This window comes from Loxodonta africana, chromosome 19 (assembly GCF_030014295.1).
Source record: "Loxodonta africana isolate mLoxAfr1 chromosome 19, mLoxAfr1.hap2, whole genome shotgun sequence".
NCBI classification, from domain to species: domain Eukaryota; kingdom Metazoa; phylum Chordata; class Mammalia; order Proboscidea; family Elephantidae; genus Loxodonta; species Loxodonta africana.
In genome coordinates this window covers 15,538,467-15,564,751 of record NC_087360.1, presented here as the reverse complement: position 1 = coordinate 15,564,751, position 26,285 = coordinate 15,538,467, and the positions used below count along the sequence as shown (strand labels likewise).

Here is a 26,285-nt window from a genome sequence, read left to right as displayed (position 1 = left end):
TGACAGCATGAATCAGACTTCTAACAGATTCTGCCGATTATTTCTGTCCCTGTGATCTCTCTGTAGTTGGGCGTTGATGGGAAGGGTACTGGAAAATTGTGATACTTCTCAGCAAAGTGAGCTGCATTTGTGTCTTGTTACCTGGTGATAGTCATGCTGGATTGGTTGCCTTAGCACCGTCAGCCTTCAGCATGTCATAAAACAATCAGTCCAGCCTACTCTGATATGCTCATGAGAGCTTAAGATAGTCCTCCTGGACCAGTGGCTCTGAAACTTTAGCCTGCATCAGAGTCCCCAAGAGGGCTGATTAAAATAGATTGCTGCCCTGCCAGCCCCCTCCTCCCAGAGTTTCTGATTTACTGGACCTAAGCTGGGATCTGAGAATTTGCTCTTCTAATAAATTACTAGGCAGTGCTGCTGCTGCTGGTCCAAGGACCACACTTTGTCAACCTCTGGATTTCAGGTCTCTTCCTTCTAGGCTTTTGAACATTCTATTCCCTCTGCCTGGGAACCTCACCCCTCACCTTTAGTTGGATAAATTCTACTTGTCTGTCGTAACAATGTTTGTCTTAAAAGTTTGTTTTGTCTGATATTAGTATAGCCACTCCAGCTCTCTTTTGGTTACTGTTTGCAAGTTATACAGTCAGCCTTCTGTGTCCGTGTGTTCCACACTCTCGGATTCAACCAACCTGGATCTAAAATGTTCCAAAAAAAATTTTTTTTTCTTGTCGTTATTCCCTAAACAATATAGTATATCAACTATTTACATAATGTTTACATTATATTAGGTATTATAAGTAATCTAGAGGTGATTTAAAGTATAAAGAAGGATATGTGCAGGTTATATGTGAATACTACACGGTTTTATATAAGGGACTTGAGTGTCTGTGGATTTTGGTATCCACAGGGGTCCTGGAACCTGTCCCCCAGGATACCAAGGAACAAGTGTATCTTTTTCTCATCCTTTTACTTTCAACCTGATTGTGTCTTTGTATCTGTTGTAGGTAGCTAATAGTTTGATCATGTTTTTTTAATCCATTCCACAAACCTTGCCCTTTGACTGGACAGTTTAATCCATTTACATTTAATGTAATTACTGATAAGGTAGGATTTATGCCTGCCATTTTGCTATTTGTTTTCTATATGTGTTCTTTTTTTGTTCCTGTATTCCTGCTTTACTGCCTTCTTTTACGTTAGGTATTTTCTAGTGTACTATTTTAACTCCTTGTGATTTCTTTTACTAATTCCTAGTAGCCCATCAGATTTCAGTGTGTCTTCCCTGACATTCACCCAGCTGGGCTAGGAGCCCCTTCTTTGAGGCCTTATCATGGTATTTATCACTCTGCACTGTAATTGCCAATTTAATCCCTGGAATCCTCTGTTTTGTCTTCCTTTGGATCTCCAGTACCGGTCCCAGAGTGGGTGCTTGGTGAGTACTGTGAGCCAGCTCCTGCCTGGAGCTGCTGAGATAGCTTTAACTCCAGAGTCACTTGGACCTGGGATGGAAAGGCAAAGCAGCAGGAACGTGGGAACAAAGCTGAAGCCCACTCCCGTCCACCCCTCTGGACTTCTGGGCAAATAGAACTACTTGGCTTCTATATCAGTTATTTGTGGCTACAGTAATGCTGCATAACCAACAAACAGAAAGTAGCAATGGGTGCTTACTGCTCAGGGTTCTGGGGTGGTCGATTAGGTGGCTCTGCTGGTCTTGCCTGGACTCACGACCATGTGTTGGAATTGACTGACTGGCTGGAAGGCAATCTAGAATGGCCTCAACTGGAATGATTTGGACAACTCAGGTCTTCATCATGTGACTTTCATCCTCCCCCAGGTCCTAACCTGGGCATGTCCTCCTCATGCTGATGACAGAAGGCAAGAGTGTGCAAGCCCGATTATACAAGCTCCTTTTAAGCCTCTGCTTGCATCACATTTGCCAGCAGCTCATTGATCAAAGCCAGCCAGGAGGAAAGTGAGCCCAGGATCAGAACAGGAGGGCCCTGCAAAGTGATAGCGGGAGAGGGGAATGATTGAGGCTATGTTTGTAATCTTGCTCAAATTAATTAAAGTCAAGTAGTAGCCTCTAGGAGTACCTGAGTGGTGCAGTTAACATGCTCAGCTGCTAACTGAAAGGTAGGATGTTTGAGTCTACCTAGTGGTCTTGGAAGAAAAGTCTGGCAGTCTACTTCCAAAAAATCAGCCATTGAAAACCCTATGGAGCACAGTTCTACTCTGACATATGTAGGGTTGCCATGAGTTGGAATAGACTTGACAGCAACTCATCCTGGCCAATAATCCTGACAGAAGAGCTTTTGTGTGTTAACACATCTTAAAAACACATGCTTGCTTTTTTTTTTTTTAAGATCCTAAGAACTATTTCTTGATCTCTTATTTGGAGATCAAGAAAAGTAGTAACAGCCCGATGTTTCCTTGTACAGAAATGGAAGTTGTCATCGGAGAAGTCCATGAGAACGTTACTCTGCAGTGTGGCAACATCTCGGGGCCCAGGGGCCTGGTGACTTGGTACCGGAATGACTCGGAGCCTGTCTTCCTCCTGTCCTCAAATTCCAGCCTCCCACCAGCCGACCCACGCTTCTCTCTGGTGAACGCCAGCTCCCTGCACATCGAGGGGCTAAGCTGGCAGGAAGAAGGAAACTACACCTGCCAGGAGGTCCTGAACGAGACTCGATGGTTCCCAGTGTGCCTGCAGGTGGCCAGTAAGTGGAGTGGGCAGGGACCAGGGCTCAGAACCTTGAAGAGGAGGAGGATATGGTCAGGAACATGGGCTTTGGAGTCAGATAGCCTGGGCTTCATTCTTGTCTCTGCCACTTGCAAGCTGAACAACATCTCACACCTGCATTTCCTCACCTATAAAATGTGCATGAAATGAATTCTTGTCTCATAGAGTTGTTGTGAAGAATAGCTACCAGCATAAAGTGCTTTAAAAGTCTTCTGGTATATTCGTTATATTCGTTAGCTATTATCTTTAGCTCCTCATTGGTAACATTCTTGTTAATATCATCTTTATTATGTGACAGAGTCAAGGAATAACGTAATCAACTGAGACTGCCTGAGTTCCAGTTCTAGGGCTATTGCTTAGTTAGTTCTGTGCCACCTTACGTAAGTAGCTTAATATCTCTGAGCTTCATTTCTCCTTATCTCTTAAATGGGAGCAATACATTGCATACCTTGTCAGGTATAGGGCTTTTGTGCTGTAGTGCTAAGTACAGTTTTGGGATTAAGTACTTTGACTACTGTTCTTTCTTAAAACAGTCTGTCGTGTCTGTTGATATATAGGTATGAATTTAGAGCAGAAGAGCAAACTATGGCTTATAGACTGTATCTGGCCTGCTACCTGTTTTTCTACCAACCTACAGATATTTTTTACTTTTCTTTTTCTAAATTTTATTTATTCTGTTGTTGAGAATATACACAGCAAAACATACATCAGTTCAACAGTTCCTATATGTACAGTTTAGTGACATTTTTACAAGTCTTCACATTCTTCCAGTTGTGCAAATATTTTTTACTTTTTTAAACAGTTTAAAAAATCAAAAGTAATAAAGATTACTATTTTTTGACATGTGAAAATTATATGAAATTGAAATTTCAGTGTCCATAGATAAACTTTTTTTTTCCATAGTCACATTTTTTTTTTTTTATATTGTGCTCTAGGTGAAAGTTTACAGCTCAAGTTAATTTCTCATACAAAAATTTATGCACATATTGTTTTGTGACATTAGCTGCAGTCTCCACAGTGTGACAGCACACTCCCCTTTTCCACCCCGGGTTCCCCGTGTCCATTCAACCAGTTCTTGTCCCTTCCTGCCTTCTCACCCTGCCTGTGGACAGGAGCAGTCCGTTTGGGCTCATGTATCCTCACATGTATTATTTTTTGTTTTAGGGTCCAGTCTAATGTTTGTCTGAAGAGTGCGCTTCAAGATGGTTTCAGTTCTGGGTTAACAGAGCATCCAGGGAGCGTAGTTCTGGTGGTTCCCACAGATAGTTTTATTGGAACACAGCCACACTCATTCATTTACATATTGTCTGTGACTGCTTTCATGCTACAATTTCAGAGTCGAGTGCTTAAAATATTTACTAGCTGACCCTTTACAGAGACAGTTTGCTGACCCTGGTTTAGAGGATGCCTGTGTTCATACCTAGGGTGTATAGTGGTAGAAACACCTGTGTGATCATTTTACTGAATAGTTTACTCATTCCTATATTCAACATATGAATATAGGAATGAGTAAATGGTTAAGTGCTTGGCTACTAACTTAAAGGTTGGTGGTTCGCATTCACCCAGAGGTGCCTTGGAAGAAAGGCCTGGTGATCTGCTTCCAAAAAATCAGTTATTGAAAACCCTGTGGAGCACAGTTCCACTCTGACACACACGGGGTTGCCATGAGTTGGAATTAACTCCGTGGCAACAGATTTGGTTTTTATTCAACACATGTTTACTGAGAGCTTGTTGTATGCCAGGCACTGGAACACAGGATGAAGAAGGCAGACAAGGTCTCTGCTTTCATGGAGCTGACATTCTATTAGGGGAAGACAGACAATAAACAAGTAAACACATAAGTTGATATCAGTGACAGTCTATGCAGAGCCTTGACATCGGTGATGTGATTCTTTGAAATACTTTAAATTGGGGGATCAGAGAAGAGTTTTGGAGTTAGGGACAGTTAAGCAGAATGATATGTAGGAGCCAGTCTTGCAAAGATAAGAGGAGAGAGAGAGTGTTCTCGTTAGAACAAACAACTAGCGCACAGCGGAATGAATGTAGTGTATTCACGGATGGGGAGGAGGCGGGTGTGTGGGAACTTGGTGAGTGAGAAGGAAGGGGGTGCGAGATATGGGAGGCTGGGCCAGACCATGTGGGGGCCGGGTGGGACTGGCAAGGAGTTGGGATTTTATTCTAGGTGCGGGAGAAACTAGGTACCGAGCTTCCAACAGGGGTATGGCATCATTTGAATTACACGTGGAGAATATATGTTTGTGGCCTTAAGAGGGGCTGACAAAATAAAAATAGGGAAACCAAGATGTTGGTGGCCAGATCCAAGACGTTCGTGGCCAGAACCAAGATGGCAGCAGCGTTCTTGGGGAAAATGCACAGACTCAGAAAATATTTTGGAGACAGACCAATGGGACTTGCAGGTGGGTTGGATGTGGGGGGTGAAGGAAGGAGGAGCCTTAAAAACACGCTTAGATTTTTGGATTATCTGTAAGGTTTCCACCAACTCTCAAGCGTATGGAATCCGTGAGCGCAGTGTTTCCGCGCCTGGAGATGCCATGGATGAATTGCTGAAAGGCCAGTAATGAATGTGGGTGTTTTAAAAAATGCCACGAATCTTGGCGCAGCTCTGTGCGTTTCCTGCTGTGAGCCCACGGGTAAGTCCACTTCAGCTGCTGAGTAGTGATGAATATTTCCTTCATTTCAGTCTTGGCAGTAAATATTTTCTGTTTAGACCACAGAGGAGCTTTTCGTTTTTTTAATCATTACTCTCTCCGGTTTCTGACAACTTGACTGACCCTGATTTATTAATCATTGGCCGAGTTTATTGGAGGAAGGGTTAGTTCCGTTATGGTTCTGTAGGAAAATAAGTGCTAGGCATGTTACAATGAAAGTAAAAGTATCAATCAAATGGTCCTTTGTTCTGAGGGGAAGTCCTGTGCTTTTCTGAGTTACCGTGGCATGATTCTTTTTATGGACACTTTCTTCATTTGGAAAGATAAGGGATCCCCAAATGGTGTAGGACTTGTTTATGAAAATGGGTTGCAGACAGCTCTGGTTTCACGTACACAAGAACCACCCAGGATCTCATTCCTTGCTCCCATTCCAGAAGGGCCCTGGACAAACCCCAGAGCCTCCTAAGCATAAGATAGCCTTTTGCACCTTAGTGGCCTATAGGGAGGGCTTGGTGGCTTGGCAGCCCAGATTGGAATACAGTCCTCATTTTTACGTACAAGATTTGGGGATATGGATAAGGTTTGATTCAACCTATTTCTGGGAGGGGGGTGGTATTGCTGAGTTGACTGAGAGCTTACACTTTGCGGTCAGGCTGCTTGGGTTCAAATCCAGATCCCACTGGCTGTTTAGGGGTTCACTTGTACTCCTTTACTTAGTTTTATCTGTGAACTCGGGGGTAATGGCTAAATACAGTTTTGAACTTGGGTAAAATTCTAGACATAGTCAGCAGGATTTGAACCTGTATGGGCAAACCCCAGTAGATTTCTAGTCCATCGCCTTAACCTCTTGGCCATGACTACGACCACGAAGAAGAATTGATGCATTTGAATTATGGTGTTGGTGAAGAATATTGAATATACTGTAGACTGCCAGAAGAATGAACGAATCTGTCTTGAAAGAAGTACAGCCAGAATGCTCCTTAGACACGAGGATGGTGAGATTTCATCTCACGTACTTTGGACATGTTACCAGGAGATACCAGTCCCTGGAGAAGGACATCGTGCTTGGTAAAGCAGAGAGTCAGAGAAAAAGAGGAAGACCCTCACTGAGATGAATTGACACAGTGACTACAACAATAGGCTCAAACATAGCAAGGATTGTGAAGATGGTGCAGGACTGGGCAGTGTTTCATTCTGTTGCCCGTGGGGTCATTATGAGTTGGAACCGACTCAACAGCCCCAACAACAACAACAATCACAGGTTTGCTGTACCCACTAATGAGACAAATACACTCAGCTCTCAGCGAGGAATAGGTCCGTAGTACACAGTTGGTACATGTAAGCTCGATCCATTGGTTAAGCAGGCGATGGGATTTCTGTGGGAAAAAAATGCATCTCAGAGTTCTCCGCCATCAGTTTATGTCTGAGCCTTTCGAGCAGGGACTTCCTCGTGAATCAGGGACTGTGTGTGTCCAGATCTTTGCTTTTCCCATCATTTTGCTGACTTGGTTGATAACTTGGTCACATGTTCTTCTTATCTTGAGAAAAGTTTAGAAACATTGTAGTGTGGCCTTGGAAGCTAAAGAGAGGAAAGAATTCTAAAATGTGGCAAGTTATTATCTTGAAGCAACTCGGAATGTGTGAATGGTACTGAGATTCTGTGGAAACACAAAGCTGGCTTTACAGTACCGGCAGGTGGTTTGCTCCTTATTACCGGGATCCCTGTGTACTCATCAGTGGACATTTGGTGCCTCTGCCTTGTGGGGAGTCAGGTTTTTTTATAGGCCTGGAGTGATTTAACTTGCCCGGAATAAGCACCACACCATGATTTCATCAATCATACCACAATGAAAGAGTCTGTACTGTTACTCGTTAATGGTCAAGTTGTCTTGAGTCTTGCAACTGGCATTGGGACTGCTGCTCTAGGAGAACAGAACCCTCCCCTACTACCCCGGTTCAGAGGAGTTTAGAGCTGCTGCAGTATTTATTTCATCAATTTACCCATCCTCTCCTTCCAGAATGTTTCTTAGAAACAAACATGATGAGACGTTGATTCACTTTCCTTGCACATGTCATCAGGAAAGAACAGTTGCAGGACAAAGTGCTCACACAAAGAAATGATGAAGTAAAAGCTGAACAGAAGATTTCAAAGGATGGCTCGAGAGGACAAAGAAAAGTATTATAATGAAATGTGCAGAGACCTGGAGTTAGGAAACCAAAAGAGAAGAACACACTTGGTGTTTCTCAAACTGAAAGAACTGAAGAAAAAATTCAAACCTCGAGTTGCAGTGTTAAGGATTCTATAGGCAAACTGTTGAATGATGCAGGGAGAATCAAAAGAAGATGGAAGGAATACACAGAATCACTATACCATAAAGAATTGGTCAGCATTCAGCCATTTCAGGAGGTAGCATATGATCAAGAACCAGTGGTATTGCAGGAAGAAATCCAAGCTGCACTGACACTATTGGCGAAAACAAGGCTCCAGGAATTGACAGAATACCAACTGAGGTGTTTCAACAAACAGATGCAATGCTGGAAGTGCTCAGTCGTCTATGTCAAGAAATTTGGAAGACAGCTACCTGGTCAACCAACTGGAAGAGATCCATATTTGTGCCCATTCCAAAGAAAGGTGATCCAAAAGAATGTGGAAATTATCGAACAATATCATTAATATCACATGCGAGTAAAATTTTGCTGAAGATATTTCAAAAATGGTTGCAGCAGTACATCGACAGGGAATTGCCAGAAATTCAAGAGGGATTCAGAAGAGGCCGTGGAACAAGGGATATCATTGCTAATGTCAGATGAATCTTGGCTGAAAACAGAGAATACCAGAAAGATGTTTACCTGCATTTTATTGACTTCACAAAGACATTTGACTGTGTGGATCATAACAAATTATGGCTAACATTGCAAAGAATGGGAATTCCAGAACAGTGAATTTTTCTCATACGAAATCTGTACATAGACTAAGAGGCAGTCGTTCAGACAGAACAAGGGGGTACTGCATATTTTCAAGTCAGGAAAGGTATGTGTCTGGGTTGTATCCTTTCACCGTACTTATACAATCTGTATGCTAAGCAAATAATCCGAGAAACTGGACTATATGAAAAAGAATGAAGCATCAGGATTGGAGGAAGACTCATTAACAACCTGTGATATGCAGATGACACAACCTTGGTAGCTGAAAGTGAGGAGAACTTGAAGCACTTACTGATGAAGATCAAAGACCACAGCCTTCAGTATGGATTGCACCTCAACATACAGAAAACAAAAATCTTCACAACTGGTCCAGTAAGGAACATCACAGTAAGTGGAGAAAATATTGAAGTTCTCAAGGATTTTGTTTTACTTGGATCCCCAATCAACGCCCATGGAAACAGCAATCAAGAAATCAAACAACGTATTGCATTAGGCAAATCTGTTGCCAGAGTGTTAAAAACCAAAAATGTCACCATGGGGGCTAAGGTGAGCCTGACCCAAGCCACGGTATTTTCAATCACCTCATGTGCATGAGAAAGCTACACAATGAATAAGAATGACCGAATAATTGGTGCCTTTGAATTATGATGCTGGTGAAGAATATTGAATATGCCATGGACTGCTGAAGAACAAACAAATGTATCTTGAAGAAGTACAGCCAGAATACTCCTTAGAAGCAAGGATGGTGAGACTTTGTCTCACGTATTTTGGACATGTTTTCAGGAAGGACCAGTCCCTGGAGAAGGATGTCATGCTTGGTGAAGTAGAGGGTCAGTGAAAAAGAGGTAGACCCTCAAAGATATGGACTGACGCAGTGGCTGCAAGGATGAGCTCAAACATAGCAACGATTGTGAGGATGGCGCAGGACTGGGCAGTGTTTTGTTCTCTTGTACATGGGGTCGCTATGAGTTGGAACTGACTGGACGGCGCCTAACTGGAAGAACAATAGCAGAATGTCATTCTGTGTTGGTGGGGGCTAGGTCCTAAGGAAAAGACATGGTGGGCACACTCAGGAAAACTGTTGAGCTCTGTCAAAGATGAAGTGATTCTTGTCCATGCCAAGCTCATCTGAAGCAGGGACCAGTGCTTATAAGAACCTGGTGACCTCTGGGTTACTGCTTTCTGGGTAGAGTCAGCAGTCACTGAGGAGACCAGAAGGCAATAGGGTTGTCACTATTGCCTCTATGTTCAGCCTGTTAAAGTGATATCAAAAACAGTCTCCATAAGTTTTCCCAAGAATCCTATCCCAAGTGTGGAACAATAAGCCATTCCCACTGATTTGCAGAGACCACTCAGTACATTCTTAGTTCATTAAAAACAAAAAAAAAACTGTGTTTTTGGGGAAAGCTGACACAGCAAATTAGGTTCCAGATTGTTCAGTGACATTAGTTAGATTTTTCACAGTTGGTCAACATTCCCTTTAATTGCGTTCTGGTAGTTCTGTTTCCAGCTCTCTAGTTTCCCTACCTCTTATCTTCTAATTTTTGCTTTAGAGTAATTGTTGACCTTTTGGTTTCATATGGATCATTTTTTTTTTTTTTAAATAACAGCTTTATTGAGGTATAACTGACATAAACGGCACATATTTAAGGCATACAATTTGATATATTCTGACATGCACACGCACCTGTGAAACCACCACCACAATCAAGACAATGAACATATCCGTCACTCCCCCGCCCCCCAAATTTTCCTCATGCCTTTTTTTTTATTAACTTTTATTAAGCTTCAAGTGAACGTTTACAAATCCAATCAGTCTGTCACATAGAAGTTTACATACATCTCACTCCCTACTCCCACTTACTCTCCCCCTAATGAGTCAGCCCTTTCAGTCTCTCCTTTCGTGACAATTTTGCCAGCTTCCCTCTCTCTCTATCCTCCCATCCCCCCTCCAGACAAGAGATGCCAACACAATCTCAAGTGTCCACCTGATATAATTAGCTCACTCTTCATCACCATCTCCCTCCCACCCACTGACCAGTCCCTTTCATGTCTGATGAGTTGTCTTCGGGGATGGTTCCTGTCCTGTGCCAACAGAAGGTCTGGGGACCATGGCCGCCGGGATTCCTCTAGTCTCAGTCAGACCATTAAGTCTGGTCTTTTTATGAGAATTTGGGGTCTGCATCCCACTGATCTCCTGCTCCCTCAGGGGTTCTCTGTTGCGCTCTTCATATGGATCATTTTTAAATGGAGCACTGTACTCACCAGTAAGACCCTTTATGTTATGTGCCAATCTGTTATTTTGCTAAAAGGTGACCTCAGGGGATAGTTTTGGTTTCAGAGTTTAAAGAGTATCTCAGGGTGACAGTCTCAGGAAGTCCTCTAGTCTCAATTGGTCCAGTAAGTCTGGACTTCTAAGAATTTGAGTTGTGTTCCATGTTTTTCTCCTGTTCTGTCAGGGTCCATTGATTGTGGCCCTGATCAGAAGGTCAGTCAGTAATGGTGGCCAAGCACCATCTAGTTCTTCTGGTTCTTAGGTAATTTTTAAAATAAAAATACTGGCATGAAGAGTAAAAGTCTGAAGGTAACTTTTCCTGTTGGCAAGGAACTCAGACGCTGAATTAGGAATCTCCCATTTTGTGGGTCCCTGAGATGTAAAATTAAGCCATTGAGACTGGTCTTACATTCTTGGTGGTGCTTCTAGCAGAAATACCACAAGTGGACAGCTTTATGAACAGAAATTTATTCTCTCACAGTTAGGAGGTGTCTTAGTTAGCTAGTGCTGCTATAACAAATACTGCAAGTAGATGGCTTTACAAAGCGAAATTTATTTTCTCACGATCTAGTACTGGGTTAGTAGGCCTCAAGTCCAAATTCAGGGCATTAGCTCTAGAAGAAGGGTTTCTCTTCTCTGTCAGCTCTGGAGGAAAGTCCTTCTCATCAACCTTTCCCTGGACTAGGAGCTTCTCCACGGAGGAACCTCAGGTCCAAAGGATGCGCTTTGCTCCCTGAGGTGCTTTCTTGGTGGTATGAAATCCCCAACTCTCTGCTTACTTCCCTTTCCTTTTATCTCTTGAGAGATAAAAGGTGGCGCAGGCCACACCCCAGGAAAACTCCCTTTACTTCAGGGATGTGACCTGGGTAAGGGTGTTATATCCAACCCTAATCCTCTTCAATTTAATCCAGTCTTGCCTCGTTAACCACAGGCAGAGATTAGGATTTACAACATATAGAGAAATTATATCAATCACAAAATGGAGGACAACCACACAATACTGGGAATCATGGTCTAACCAAGTTGACACATGTTTTGGGGGGAATGCAATTCAACCCATGACAGGAGGCTAGAAGTCCAAATTTAGGGTGTCAGCTCTAGGGGAAGGCTTTCTCTCTGTTGACTCTGGGAGAGTGTCTTTGTCTCTTTTCAGCTTCTGTTCCTCGGTTCCTTGGCTATCTTCATGTGGTGGGTATCTTCCCCTCCATTTATGCCTGCTTCTATATCTAAGGTGCTCCTTTTATATCTCAAAAGTAATAGGCTTAAGACATGTTCTACACTGATACAGCCTCATTAAAATAGCAAAGAAAACCCTATTCCTGGATGGATTATAGCCACAAGCATAGAGGTTAAGATTTATAACACACAGTTTTTAAGAACACAATTCAATAATTAACAAGACCCTTGATTGTCCAGCTGGTAGTCCTAGAAAGGGTCATGGTAGGTGTCTCAGTTATCTAGTACTACTATGACAGAAATAGCGCAAGTGGATGGCTTTAGCAAACAGAAATCTATTGTCTCACAGTCTAAGAAGCTAGAAGTCCCAATTCAGGGTGCCAGCTCCAGGGGAAGGCTTTCTTTCTGTGTTGGCTCTGGTGGAAGGTCCTTGTCATCAATCTTCCCCTGATCTAGGAGCTTTTCAGTGCAGGGACCCCAATTTCAAAGGACTCACACTCTGCTTTCTTGGTGGTATGAGGTCCCCAGGTCTCTCTTTTATATCTCAAAAGAGATTGATTTAAGATACAACCTAATCTTGTAGAATGAGTGCTGCCTCATTAACATAACTGCCTGTAATCCTGCCTCATTAACTTCATAGAGGTTAACACATAGGAAAATGACATCCGATGATAAAATTGTGGACAATTACACAATACCGGGAATCGTGGCCTAGTCAAGTTGACACATATTTGGGGCGGTGGGCGGGGGGGACACAATTCAATCCATGATAGCAGGGCAGGGGAGAAGTGAGTTCTGAAGATAACAGCAGAGAATCTGACAAGAACAACAGCAGAGAGCAGTAATAGATTTTTGTAGATCAACAATCATGAACCTTTTTCTGTAGAGGGTGGATAGTAAATATTTTAGGCTTTATGGGCCGACAAGCAAAATGAAGGATTTTATGTAATAAAAAACTAATTTCCACATATTTTTATTGGCAAAATTCAAAATATAATAATTGAGTACAATTTTTTTGTAATATAGGTCTGCTAAGGAGGAGGATGGAATTCTTTTTTGTGGGGGATAACATTTTGCTTAATTGGAATTCCAAGTTAGTGTTTTCTCTCATCAGATTGATTCTAAATATTCATCTATCAAAGCCATTCTTAGCTCACAGGCTCTACAAAAACAAGTGGCAGGACAAAGTTTGCCAACCCCTGTTCTAGAGTTGGAGTCCCTGGGAAGAGCAAATGGTTAAACAGTTGGCTACTAACCAAAAAGTTGGCAGTTCAGATCCACCCAGCAGTGTCTCAGAAGAAAGACCTGGCTATCTACTTCTGAAAAATCAGCCATTGAAAACCCTGTGGAACACGGTTCTACTCTGAAACTTACGAGGTCACCATGAGCCAGAGTCAGCTGGTTTGGTTTTGGTTTGGTTCTAGAATCAATCTACAAATAGCATTTCTGATAATAATATCAGATAACATTCACTGACAGTTGAGTCTGTATCAAACACTGGGCTAAGTGCTCTGCTTATATTATTTCATTGAATCCCCAAAAAAACAGTGATATAAGTTATTACTGTTTTTCTCATTTCATAGGAAGATCAGGGAAGGGAGAATAAAAGGGCAGGGCACCTGCCCAAGGTTATCCAGCCGTAAGCAACAGCAAGGCTTGCTCCCAGGTCTGTCTCCCTTCAGAGTACAAGCTTGCAACCACTGGGCTAAGAACCGAAACTAATGATGACCATGACCTTGATAAGATGCTGGGCCTATGTAACTACACTCTACTTTTATTTTTTCTTTTATTTTTGTTTCCTCCCCTGCGTTAGTCTCTCAGAGTGATTGCTACCAACATCCTGCAAGCTAAAAGGGCTTATAGTTTCTGTTTAGGAATATCAGGGGTGAAGAGAGAGGGAAGGGAAGGAAACAGTACATTCTCCTCTGTGGTAAGTCAGAGCAGGAAAAGAACCCAAGGAAACCAAAGACAGGGTGTCACTTTCATAAAGGAACACAGACCAAACCCAGGGAGTTAGTAGATGAGTGGTAACCTTTGAACACTTAACAAGTCAAGAAATCTTTGAGGTTCTCTCATTTGATTATTTTTTTCCCATCTTCCACCCATTTCCTTCTCATCTACCTGCTGTCCTCAACCCCATATCTTGCTGAGAGTTGTGCTGGTCTCAGATGGTCTCTAGGGTTCTCCACTGTACATGCCAGGCCATGGTGGCCTCCAGACCACAGTCTGGAAGACCAGGGCCCTGGTGTGTCTGATCCCATGCACTGCCTTGGCTGGCCTGGGTGTTGGCAATTGGATAGAGGCCAACTGTGGGTGTGCCCAGGACCTGCTGGTCCACATACCTAACCAATTCACCAACAACAGTGAATGGGACAATTGAGCACCTCCCTAGCCACAGTGTAACTTTTCCCCAGGCTTCCTTTCCCCTCCCATTCTTTGTGGGAGGTGACATAATTCCAGCCGCAACTATTAAGACCTAGCCCCACCTTGACAGGCATATATTGTCCCCAGAAACCCACGGTGTCTATAGTTATAAAATGACCTCAGACATAGATTAAGTAGATGGTGTGATTCAATGGGCTGGGAAAAATGTTTCTTACCCCCAAGTAATTTTTTCCACTGACCTGTTTCTGCTCAAAATTCTATAGCCTTTGATTTATTCCTTTGGGCTAAGCATTGCCCTTCCTGGATAAGTCTCTAAGAGGGATCACACAGTTATATTCTTTGCATCAAAGGGGACATGGCATCTTAGGTGCACTGAATACCAGTAATGGGAAGGCATTTCTGGGGGTAAGAAAGAAGTTCAGAAATGTGAGGGGATCCAAGATAAGAACCAACATTTGTCAAGTACTCCCAACTTGCCAGGCACTGTTCTGGGTACTCTAGGGTATTAACTTATTTGTTTATTTTTAAATAATGTCTTATTGTGTTTTTGGTGAAGGTTTACACAGAGGTTTAGGTTCCCGTTCAACCATTTCTACAAAAGTTGTTCAGTGACATTGGTTACATTCTTCACGATGTGTGAGCGTTCTCATTATTTCCGTCCTAGTTGTTCCGTTTCCATTCATCTAGATTCCCTGCCCCCTTACCTTCTCATCTTTGAAGTAATTGTTGACTGTTTGGTCTCATCTAGGTGATTTTTAAAGGAGCACAGTGCTTTATGGGTGATATTCATTGTTTTTTTGAGCCAATCTGTTGTTTAGCTACAAGGTGACCTCAAGAGTTAGTTTCTGTTCAGGGTTTGAAGAGCATCTTAGGGCAGTAGTCTCAGGGAGTCCTCTAGTCTCAATCGGTCCAATAAGTCTATTTTTGTTGTTGTTGTTGTTTATTTAATCTCAACAGCTGTATGAAGTGGGTGCTGTCATTCCAAACTCCTCTGCCCCCCACCATTTTACAAATGAAGAAATAGAGGCTCAGAGAGGTTAAGTAACTTGCCCAAGGTCTCAGAGCTAATCAGTGGAGCTCAAAGTTGGGAATGGAACCAATGTTTCTTAATCTTTCAGGCTGATATTGTGTTGGGGACCCCCAAGACCACACCCTGGCCCAGTGATTCTCTAGGAGGACTCACAAGACAGCATATAGCTGTACTCATGGCTATGATTTATTACAGTGAGAGGATGCAAAGTACTATCAGTAAAGGGAAAAGGTGCATGAGGCAAAGTCTGGGGGAGACCAGGCGCAAGCTTCCAAGAGTCCTTCTCCCGGTGGAGTCACATAGGACGTGCTAAACGCTTCCAGCAACGAGTTGTGACATGTGTGAAATATGGTCATCCAGAGAAGCTTGTTAGAGACTCAGTGCCCAGGGTTTTTACTGGGTGCTGGTCATGTAGGCACCCTCTGCCTAGCATGCACCAAAATTCCAGATTCCCAGAATGAAAGCAGCACAAACCACATTGTTTTCATAACAGCTTAGTCAGAGTGAGCCACTCTTATCAGTTCTGGGAATGGAGGGAACTCTCCCGAATTCCAAGTTCCCAGATGCTAGCCAAGGGCCAACCCTGCAAGCAGGCCTTTCTAGGGGGAGCAGTGTAGGGCCTGTTGCATTAACTCCTTTCTGTACAGGTACGCTTTCTACTCTGCTGTGTTTTTTGAAAGGGGCAATGCACGTTTTCCCTTTTCTATAAGGATTTATTCCCCAGTAAATCTTACATAATCGTGCAGGATTAGATGAGAGAATATATCAGGGCACTTAGTAGATACTCAGTAGATGTCATCATTATTCTCGTTGTCCACTTCCTGAGACTTTATGTGTCTGGTAAGGAGCTCAAATGAACTTCTATATAATTAATTCCTTCCTCACCCCCCTGTCATTTCCAGGTGGCCCCTTTCAGATTGAGGTCAACATCTCCACCACCAGCAAGCTCCCCAATGGCACCCTTTATGTGGCCAAGGGCACCCAAGTGGACTTTAGCTGTGGCAGCAGCTCCTATCCTCCACCCATGGTTGAGTGGTGGTTCCAGGCCCCAGATTCCAAGATGGAGCCTTTTGGAAACAACATGACAACCAGCTGTTTCACGCTGTTACAGATATCACAAAACCTTCAAGGGAATTACACCTGTTTGGCCAAGAACATGCTTAGCGGGAGACATCAAGAGGTGACCACCGAGCTCCTGGTCTACTGTGCGTAAGAAGCACCCCCCGTTCTTTCCCTTAATCCTTTGTGAGCTGTGTGTTTGTGTCTCTTTCTTTGGTCTCTAAAGGCATACCTGCTGTGTGGTCCACAGTGCATATGAGGCAACGCACACACACACGCACACACACACACGGGCTACCGCGTGTCAGAAAGGCTACATAGCAGGGAATTACCCCTTCTAGAAGCCTGCTGCTAGTTGGGGATAACTGAGTCACAGAGGGGAACCAATGCTGAGCCTCATACATTCTCGCTGACTGGGATTTCATGAACCTGGTACAGCCGTCAGGGGTACCTGGGCCCTCGAGCACTCTTAGGAATCAGCAGCTCACGAGCCTTTGTTTTGTGGGTAGGGAAACAACAACCAAATACTCCTTTACGCAAATATCTTGGGCAGAAACCACTATAGAAATGTGATGTGTACTCACAACTAACCTGTGCTAATGAAAGGGGCGTCAGCACAACAAATTAGCGGCAGGAAAATGACACACCAGTCAATGCATATGTGTTCAGAGCCTTTAGAAGCCTCTGTGTTCTTTACCGTAAATGCTGTTTATTGTAATAAAGTCATACTTGCTTGTTATGGGAACTAAAGATGAATATAAAGAAGAAAATAATCACTTGTAAAATAACCATCATTTTAGTCCCTAGGTGGCGCAAGTGGTTAACATGCTCGGCTACTAACTGAAAGGTTTGTGGTTCAAGTCCGCACCGAGGCGCCTCTGAAGAAAGGTCTGTCAATCTACTTCAAAAAAACCAGCCATTGAAAACCCTGTGGAGCCAGTTCAATTCTCATACACAGGGGGTAGCCATGAGTCGGAGTTGACACAATGGCAGCTGTTTTTTTAAACAATCATTTTGGTATCTTTCCATTAATTTTTCCTGTAGCTGCCATACGCCCACCCATCAGCATAAGAGCCAAATTTATTTTTGTGTATGTGTGTTACATAAAATGTATAAAAATATATGGTATCTGCATACAGGAGTCCTGGTGGCGTAGTGGGTAAGAGCTATGGCTGCTAACCAAAAGTCCGGCAGTTGATATCTATCAGTCACTCCTTGGAAACCCTTTGGGGGCAGTTCTGCTCTGTCCTAAGGGGTCGCTATGAGTCAGAATCAACTTGATTGCAACAGATTTTGGTTTTTTGGTTTTGGTGGCATAGTGATTAAGAGCTTGGCTGCTAGCCAAAAGGTCAGCAGTTCGAATTCACCAGCCTTTCCTTTGAAACAGGGCAGTTCTGCTCTGTGCTGTAGGGTCACTCTGAGTCAGAATCAGCTCAACAGCAATGGGTTTATACATATATAGAGGTTCCTGGTGGTGCAGTGGTAGAGCATTTGGCTACTAACCAAAAGGTTGGCAGTTTGAATCTACCACGTGCTTCTTGGAAACCAGATGGGTCAGTTCTGCTCTGTCCTATAGGGTTATTATGAGTTGGAATGGACTTGATGGCAGTGGGTATACATGTATAGTGGAGCCCTGGTGGCACACTGGTTAAGACCTTGGCTGCAAACCAAAAGGTCAGCAGTTCAAATCCACCAGCCACTCCTTGGAAACCTGGTGGGGCAGTTCTACTCTGTCCTGTAGGGTTGTACTGAGTCAGAATCAACTTGACAGCAGTGGGTTTGGTTTGGTTTATACATATATAATATGTATGAATTCACATATATAATGGAGTCCTCGTGTTGCAACGATAAGCACTTGGCTGCCAAATGAAAGATCGACAGTTTGAACCCACTCGGTGACTCTACAGGAGAAAGACCTCACGATTTGCTCCTATAAAGATTACAGCCAAGAAAACCCTGTGAGGCAGTTCTACTCTGCCATGTGGGATCACTATGAGTTGAAAATCGACTTGATGGCACCTAACAACAACTCACTCTCTCTATGTATATGTACCCAAAAAAAAAAAACACCCATTGCCGTCAAGTGGATTCCAACTCATAACAATCCTATAGGACAGAGTAGAACTGACCTATCGGGTTTCCAAGGTTGTAAGTCTTTATGGAAGCAGACTACAACATGTTTTATATATACACACTTTTTATGTAGTTATTAACAAATACGGATTGTGTTGACTTTTCAGACTTGTTTGTAACCTGTCAAGTTTTTATTATTTTTTTTGTAATATAGGCACATGGTGAAAAAGAAATTCCAAAGTACAAAGGAGTAATATTGGGGGTGGAGTGAGTAAGTCCTCTTTCCACCTGTAACTCCTGGTCTCCCATATTCCTCCTGCCAGGGGCAACCACTGTTAGTTTCTAGGGACTAGCACTGTCCAGTAGAACTTTCTGCAATGATAAAACTGCTCCATTCTGCGTTGTCTAATACAGCAGCCACTAGCCACGTGTGGTTACTGAGCACGTGAAATATGGGTCTTGTGATGGAGGAACTGAATTTGTAATTTTATTTTAGTTAATTTAAATGTAAATAGCCAACAACTGTTGGTCTTTATTTGTTTGGAACAAAAAAGAAGGAAACCCAAGAAGCAGAGAAGGAACTAGATTATGTTATAATTCACATAGAGCCAGAGACTGGACATTTTATTTTTGGCCTTATTTGCTCTGCCTGTGTCCCTAACCCCAAAATACTTGGGCTTCTGTAAGGCTGATTGCGGCCCTTGGATTGCCTGCCTCAGAGTCACCTAAGATGTTGGTTAAAAATGCAGAGTCCTGGGCCCCTCTCCATATGTACCGAATCCCTCTTTGAAGATGGGACCAGGCACATGCATTTTTTAAAAACTCTTTGTAGTTAAACTCACCCCCCACACTTATCTCTATAGTTTTGCTTTTTCCAGAATGCCTTATGAATGGAAAAACCAAAAAACTAAACCCATTGCTGTCGAGTCAATTCTGACTCATAGCAACTCTATGGAACAGAGTAGAACTGCCCCATAGGGTTTCCAAGGAGCAGCTGCTGGATTTGAACAGCTGACCTTTTGCTTAGCATCCAAGCTCTTAACCACTGTGCCACCAGGGCTTCTATAAATGGAAACATATAGAATATAGCCTTGTGTAGGCTACTTTCACTCGAATAATGCATTTGAGAGACAGCCACATTGTTGTGTCAATAGTTCCTTCTTTTTTATTGCTGAATAGTATTCCATGTTTGGTTGTACCACAGCTTGTTTATTCGTTTACCGGTTAAAGGACATTTGGGTGAATTCTAGTTTTTGAGTATTACAAATAAAGCGACTATAAACATTAAAGGTTTTTGTGTGAATATATACTTTAATTTCACTAGGAGTGAGATTGCTATGTCATAAGGTAAGTGTATATTTAGTTTTAGAAGAAACTACTCAACTGTTTTCCAAAGCAGCTGCACCATTTTATATTTCTGCTGCAGTGCCCGAGAGTTCCAGTTCGTCCACGTCCACCTCAACACTTGGTTATTCTTTTTCATTTTAGCCGGTCTAGTGGATGTGGCTTTACTTTCCATTTCCCTGGTCACTAATGACGTTGAGTATTGCAGTGATATTGATATTTTAAGATGGATGAGAGGTGTATGAGAGGATAGAAGCATCAAAAAAAATTTTTTTTAAAAGATTTTAATTTTCAAGAGAGGTACAGCCTGAGTGAGTCTTAAAGACGAAAAGACATCTGTAGAAAGGATGATTATAGATGCAGAGACAGAGTGAGTTTAGGAGCCCGATTTAAAGAGAGCAGGAGGGAATTTAGTGTACTAGTTTGGAGGTTAGGCATAGGGGTTGTGATCAGCCTCAGAAAGGAAGGAGCAAAACTTATTCTGAGAGGGAAAGAAAAGATAAAAGTATAGCACACTCATAGGTACTAACTTGTGCTTGGAGTAATTTCAAGGTATATTAACTAGGGCTGGTGGTTCTCTGATACCTGTTTCTGTAATACTTAGGACCAGCCCAATGGCTAATCTTAGCATCTGAGATTAAGGTCACCTTCTCCCCTGGTATTTTGCAGACCCCCCTCCATCAGCCCCTCAGTGCTGGGCAGAGATGTCACCAGGGTTGGTCATGCTGCAGCTCATCTGTCACTGGAACGGAGGATACCCAGACCCGAACTTCCTATGGACAGAAGAGCCAGGAGGTGTGATCGTGGGGAAGTCCAACCTGGGGGTGGAAATGCTGAACCGGTCCCGGCTCTCAGATGGCAAGAAGTTCAAGTGTGTTGGGAGTCACATTGTGGGCCCAGAGACGGGAGCCAGCTGTGTGGTCCAAATCAGTAAGTCGGACTTGCCTGGTCCTGGATGGAGCTGGGGTTCACCTGCCTTCCTTCCTTCTGGAGCAATCATTTGAAAGAAGATCTAGAAAGATATCCCAGGGTGTCAGAATGAAGGGAATGCCCTCTCTGTCTTTTGCTTTTTCTCCTTCCTTTCAATCTTTAAAAATGCTTAACCAAGCTTCTTGGCTCTAGTTCAAGCTGTCTTTCATTTGACAAGTACTAGTTGAGCAGTCAATAAGACAGATGAGGTCCATATATTTGTTATCTATTATTATTTTGTAACAAGTCACTCCCAAATTTTGTGGCTTAAAGTAGCAATAATCATTTATTATCTCATGATTTCTTCGGGTCAAGAATTCAGCCAAAGTATAGTGGGGATGGTTTGTCTCTGCTCTGTGATGTCTGGGGCCTCAGCTGGAAAACTCAAAGTTTGCGGGGGGAACTGAAATCCTCTGAAGGGTCCATGTCCAAGATGCTCACTCACACGCCTGGCAAGTTGTTTCCTCTCTATGTAGAGCTCTCCACGAGGCTGCTTGAGTGTCCTCACAACATAGCCACTGGCTTCCACCAGAGTCACTGATCCAAGAGGAAGTGAGCAAGGCAGAAGTGATCCTTTTTTTGACCTAGCCTCAGGCATCACTTGACATCATGTATGCTAGATTCTTTTGGAAGTGAGTCACTAAGTCCACCCCATACTCAAGTGGGGCTGGAAAGATCAGACTCCACTCTTTGAAGGGAGGAGTGTCAAAGAATTTCTGGACATATTTTTAAAACCACCATTCCACTTTCACAGAGCTTAAGTTCTTCTGGGTGGGGTGGAGGTAGGAAGAAGACAGAAAGTACAAAAACAAGTACGATCAGTTGAGATAATAATTATGAGGAAAATAAAATGTGTGTAAAAGTGGGTCTGTTATAGGAGAGGGCCACTTTCCCAGGGTGGCAGGAAAGGTCTCCTTGAGGTGGTAATATTTTGAGCTGAGACCTGAAGGATGAGAAAGAGTTGGCCAGGTGAAGAGCTGCGGGTGGAATATCCCTCAGGTGGAAACAAGCTTGGAGTGTTAGAGGAACCAAGAGAAGGACAGTGCATGAGGTACAGGTGAGGCTTGCAGGTAGGCAGGGACCAGAGTGTGTCAGGCTTTGTGGGCCATAGTGAGGATTTTCCTCACAGTGTATCTGTATAACCCTCAGACTACAGCCATGGAGAGCTGGCACATGAGAAGTGAGCCCTGTTATGCCAGGTGCTTATTTTCCCAGACAGGTGTCAGCTCAATGGTTGACTCTTCCCACTGACTCATTCAGCAAACATGTCCTCAGAAAGTGTCCCTTCTGTGTTAGGTCCTCTGCCAGGCTTTGGGCATCAGAGAAAACCAAGACTTGCTTTCTGTGCTAGGACAGGGGTCAGCAAACTATGGCCTGTAGGTTAAATCTGACCTACCACCTGGTTTTTGTAATTTTTAAAAATTCAGATATAACTTGCATAACATAAAATTCAACCATCTTGAAGCATACAATTCAGTGGTTTTCAGTATATTCACAGTGTTGTACAGTTATCACCACTATCTAATTCGAGAATATTTCCATCACCCCCCAAAGAAACCCCGTACCTATTAAGTCTCTCCATTCCCTTCTCTCGCAGTTTCCTAGAAAGCACTAATCTGTTTCCACCTCTGTGGATTTGCCCCTTCTCGCTGTTCCATGTTTTGGTATTACACAATACATACAGCTTTTTAACAGCTTTATCAAAGTATAATTTACATATCATAAAATTCACCCATTTTAAGTATACAATTCAGTGATTTCTAGTAAATTTATAGAAGAGACGTCAATATGTAAAAGACGACAACTTAAAACAAAAAAGAGGAACCGAATAATGTAGTCATAGAGAGGAAGTCAAGGAGATATCAAGAAATAAAAGATTGGTTTAAACTTAGAAAAATGGAGGTAAATATTAAGCACAAGGAAACTAACAGCCTTACACATCAAAATAAAAAACAAGGAAAACAAAGACTCCAAATACAAAATCAACAACAATGAAAAAGATGAAAAGGAAATGCATAAAGAAAAATGTCTCAGCACAGAAAATTAAGTGGAAAAAAGAAACTGTCAACAACATACAAAAAAAGGCATCAAAATGATAGCACTAAACTCATACCTATCCGTAATTACACTGAATGTAAACGGACTAAATGTACCAATAAAGAGACAGAGAGTGGCAGAATGGATAAAAAACATGATCTATCTGTATGCTGCCTACAGGAGACACCTTAGACTCAGAGACACAAACTAAAACTCAAAGGATAGAAAAAAATATATCAAGCAAACAACAATCAAAAAAGAGCAGGAGTGGCAATATTAATCTCTCATAAAATAGGCTTTAAAGCAAAATCCACCTCAAAGAATAAGGAAGGACACTATATAATGATTAAAGGGTCAATACACGAGGAGGACATAACCATAATAAATATTTATGCACCCAACGACAGGGCCCCAAAATATATAAAACAAACTCTAACAGCATTGAAAAGAGAAATAGACAGCTCCACAATAATAGTAGGAGACTTCAACACACCGCTTTTGGTGGAGGTCAGAACATCCAGAAAGAAGCTCGATAAAGATGCAGAGGATATAAATTCCACAGTCAACCAACTTGATGTCATAGATATATACAGAATATTCCATCCAACAGCAACCAAATACACTTTCTTTTCCAGCATACATGTGACAGTCTCCAGCATAGACCACATCCAGAAAAACCACATATTAGGCCACAAAGCAAGCCTAAGCAGAATCCGAAACATCAAGATATTACAAAGCATCTTTTCTGACTGTAAAGCCATAAAAGTAGAAATCAATAACAGAAAAAGCAAAGAAAAAAAAAATCCAAACACATGAAAACTGAACACTTGCTCAAAAAGTACTAGCTGATGGAAGAAATTAAGGACGGAATAAAGAAATTCACAGAATCAAATGATAATGAAAACAGGTCCTACCATAACCCTTGGGACACAGCAAAAGCAGTGCCCAGAGGTCAATATATAGCAATAAATGCACACATCCAAAAAAGAAGAAAGGGCCAAAGTCTAGTAAATTTATAGAGTTGTTCAACAATCACCACAATCCAGTTTTAGAACATTTCCATCACCCCAAAACGTTCCTTGTGTCCTTTTGTAGTCAATCCCCATTCCTACCCTCAGCCTCAGGAAACCATTAATCTGGTTTCTGTCTTTCTTGATTTGCCTTTTCTGGACATTTCATATGAATGGAATCATACAGTATGTGGTCTTTTGTGTCTGGCTTGAGCATAATATTGAGGTTCATCTACTTTGTAGATTTTATCAATAGTTCTTTTTTATTGCTGAATAGTATTAGATTGTGTAGATATTCATTTCGTTTATCTATTTACCAGTTGAAGAACATTTAGATTTCCAGTTTTTAGCTATTACAAATAAAGCTGCTATGAATATCCACGTACCTGTTTTTGTGTAGACGTGTGTTTTCATTTCTCTTGGGTAGATACTTAGGAGTATAATTGCTGGGTGTATTAGTTTCTTATTGCTGTTGTAACAAACTACCGTAAACTTAGTGACTGAAAACAACACGAATGTATTATCTTACATTTCTGGGGTCAGAAGTCCAAAATGGGTCAGCGGAGCTGTGTTTCTCCTGGAGGGTCTAGGAGCAAACCCATTTCTATGCCTTTTCCAGCTTCCAAAAACTACCTGAATTCTTTGGCTCGTGCCCACTTCCTCCATCTTCAAGCCAGCAGTGTAGCGTTTTCAAATGCTAGTTGGCTTGGAACATTCCTGGGTTTAGCCCCCTGTCCCAGGAACCTCCTGAGTTCTGGACAAGCTAGTACTCTCCCTAACACCACTTACTAATCTGTGTAACTTTGAGCATGTTACTTCTCCATGCCTCAGTGTTCTCATATGAAGAACAGGTATCATAACAGGATTGTCGTGAGAATGAATTGGGTTGATATGTATAACAGCCTATAGTACAATAAATGTTAACTTTCATTATTCTGTGAGGCCATGTGTGGTGCAAAAATTCCTGCAGTTGTTTCGTGAGGAAGGAAACCATATTCTTGAATATCTCAGGCCACAGCCTGAATCACATTAAAAATTTGTCTTTTTTGACTTTCTCCTTCTGATCTCCAGGAAGTCCCTCCCTGCTCTCTAATCCCATGAAGACTTGCTTTGTCGGGGGCAACGTGACGCTCACTTGCCAAGTGTCTGGTGCCTACCCTCCTGCCAAGATACTGTGGCTGAGGAACCTCACTCAGCCTGAGGCAGTCATTCAGCCCAGTGAGCACTATCTCATCAACCAGGATGACCAGAGCTCCACCCTCACCATCCGCAACTGCTCCCAGCACCTGGATGATGGCTACTATGTTTGCCGGGCTGAGAACCCCGTGGGTGTGAGGGAGGTGGACATCTGGCTCAGCGTGAAAGGTGGGTAATGAAAGTGGCCCCAATGGAGGAAGTTTGATGGCTTCAGAGGGCCTGGCACCAGCATGCAAAAGCCTGGGGCTTTCCTACATATGGGCACTGCCAACTGGAAGAGGGCGTGCCTGCTTGACTGTAGCTTCATGAGGTGACTAGGAAAAATTACTGTTCAATCCTAAACCTCTAACATTTGCTTAAAACCAAAACCCAAACGAAACAAACCCATTACCATTGAGTCAATTCCAACTCATGGTGACAGTGTAGGACAAGGCAGGACTGCCCCATAGGATTTCCCAGGTTGCAACTTTTTTTGTCTTTAGATAAAGGCTTACAGAGCAAATCAGTTTCTCATTAAACAATTAATAAATTAATATACATATTGCTTTGTGACATTGGTTGCCAACTCCGTGACATGTCAACACTCTCCCCTTCTTGACCTTCGGTTCCCCATTTCCATTTGTCTAGGTTTCCTGTCCCCTCTTGCCTTCTCATACTTGCCCTTGGGCTGGTGTGCCCATTTAGTTTCGTGTACATGGTTGAGCTATGTGTATTATTGTTTGTTTTATGGGGCTGTCTAATCTTTGGCTGAAGGGTGAAACTCATGAGTGACTTCAGTACTGCATTGAAAGAGTGTCCGCGGGCCATACTGTCAGGGTTTCTCCAGTCTCTGTCAGACCAGTAAGTTTGATCTTTTTTTGTGAGTTAGAATTTTGTTCTACATTTATGCCCAGCACTGTCCGGAACCCTCTATTGTGATCCCTGTCAGAGCAGTTGGTGGTGGTAGCCAGGTACCATCTAGTTGTGCTGGACGCAGTCTGGTGAAGGCTGTGGTAGTTGTGTTCCGTTAGCCCTTTGGACTGATCTTTCTCTTTTGTTTTGATTTTCTTCATTCTCCCTTGCTCCAGATAGGGTGGGGCCAGTGGAGTATCTTAGATGCTGTTCAGAAGCTTTTAAGACCCCAAATGCGACTCACCAAAGTAGGATGTAGAACAAGGCTGCAATCTTGACGGTAGGAGACTGCCACTTCTTTCTCCTGTGGAGTGGCTGGTGGGTCTGAACCGCTGGTCTTTCAGTTAGCAGCTGAGCACTTAACCACTGCACCATCAGGGCTCCTTAACATTTGCTTTGGGAGCAAAAAAATTATTGATGTCTTTTACATACTAAATATATACAGTATATATAAATTGTGAAGCATAATAGCAAAATGAATATCCAAGAAACTGCCATCCCACTTAAG

The 26,285-nt window shown here is 42.6% G+C and overlaps 1 protein-coding gene across 2 annotated transcripts in view; it reads left to right on the top strand.

The window, feature by feature from the left end:
• The window catches only part of VSIG10 (V-set and immunoglobulin domain containing 10), a 50,358-nt gene that overhangs the window by 5,996 nt on the left and 18,077 nt on the right, over window positions 1-26,285 (top strand). Inside the window, exons 2-5 of one of the 2 annotated variants that reach the window (XM_003419272.4) lie at window positions 2,436-2,714; window positions 16,100-16,402; window positions 20,343-20,603; window positions 24,761-25,054. In XM_003419272.4, coding sequence (XP_003419320.1) covers window positions 2,436-2,714; window positions 16,100-16,402; window positions 20,343-20,603; window positions 24,761-25,054 — 1,137 coding nt within the window. Of the gene's footprint in view, window positions 1-2,435; window positions 2,715-14,823; window positions 16,403-20,342; window positions 20,604-24,760; window positions 25,055-26,285 lie in introns of those variants that run through there. The other variant, XM_064272268.1, reaches the window with a different exon arrangement.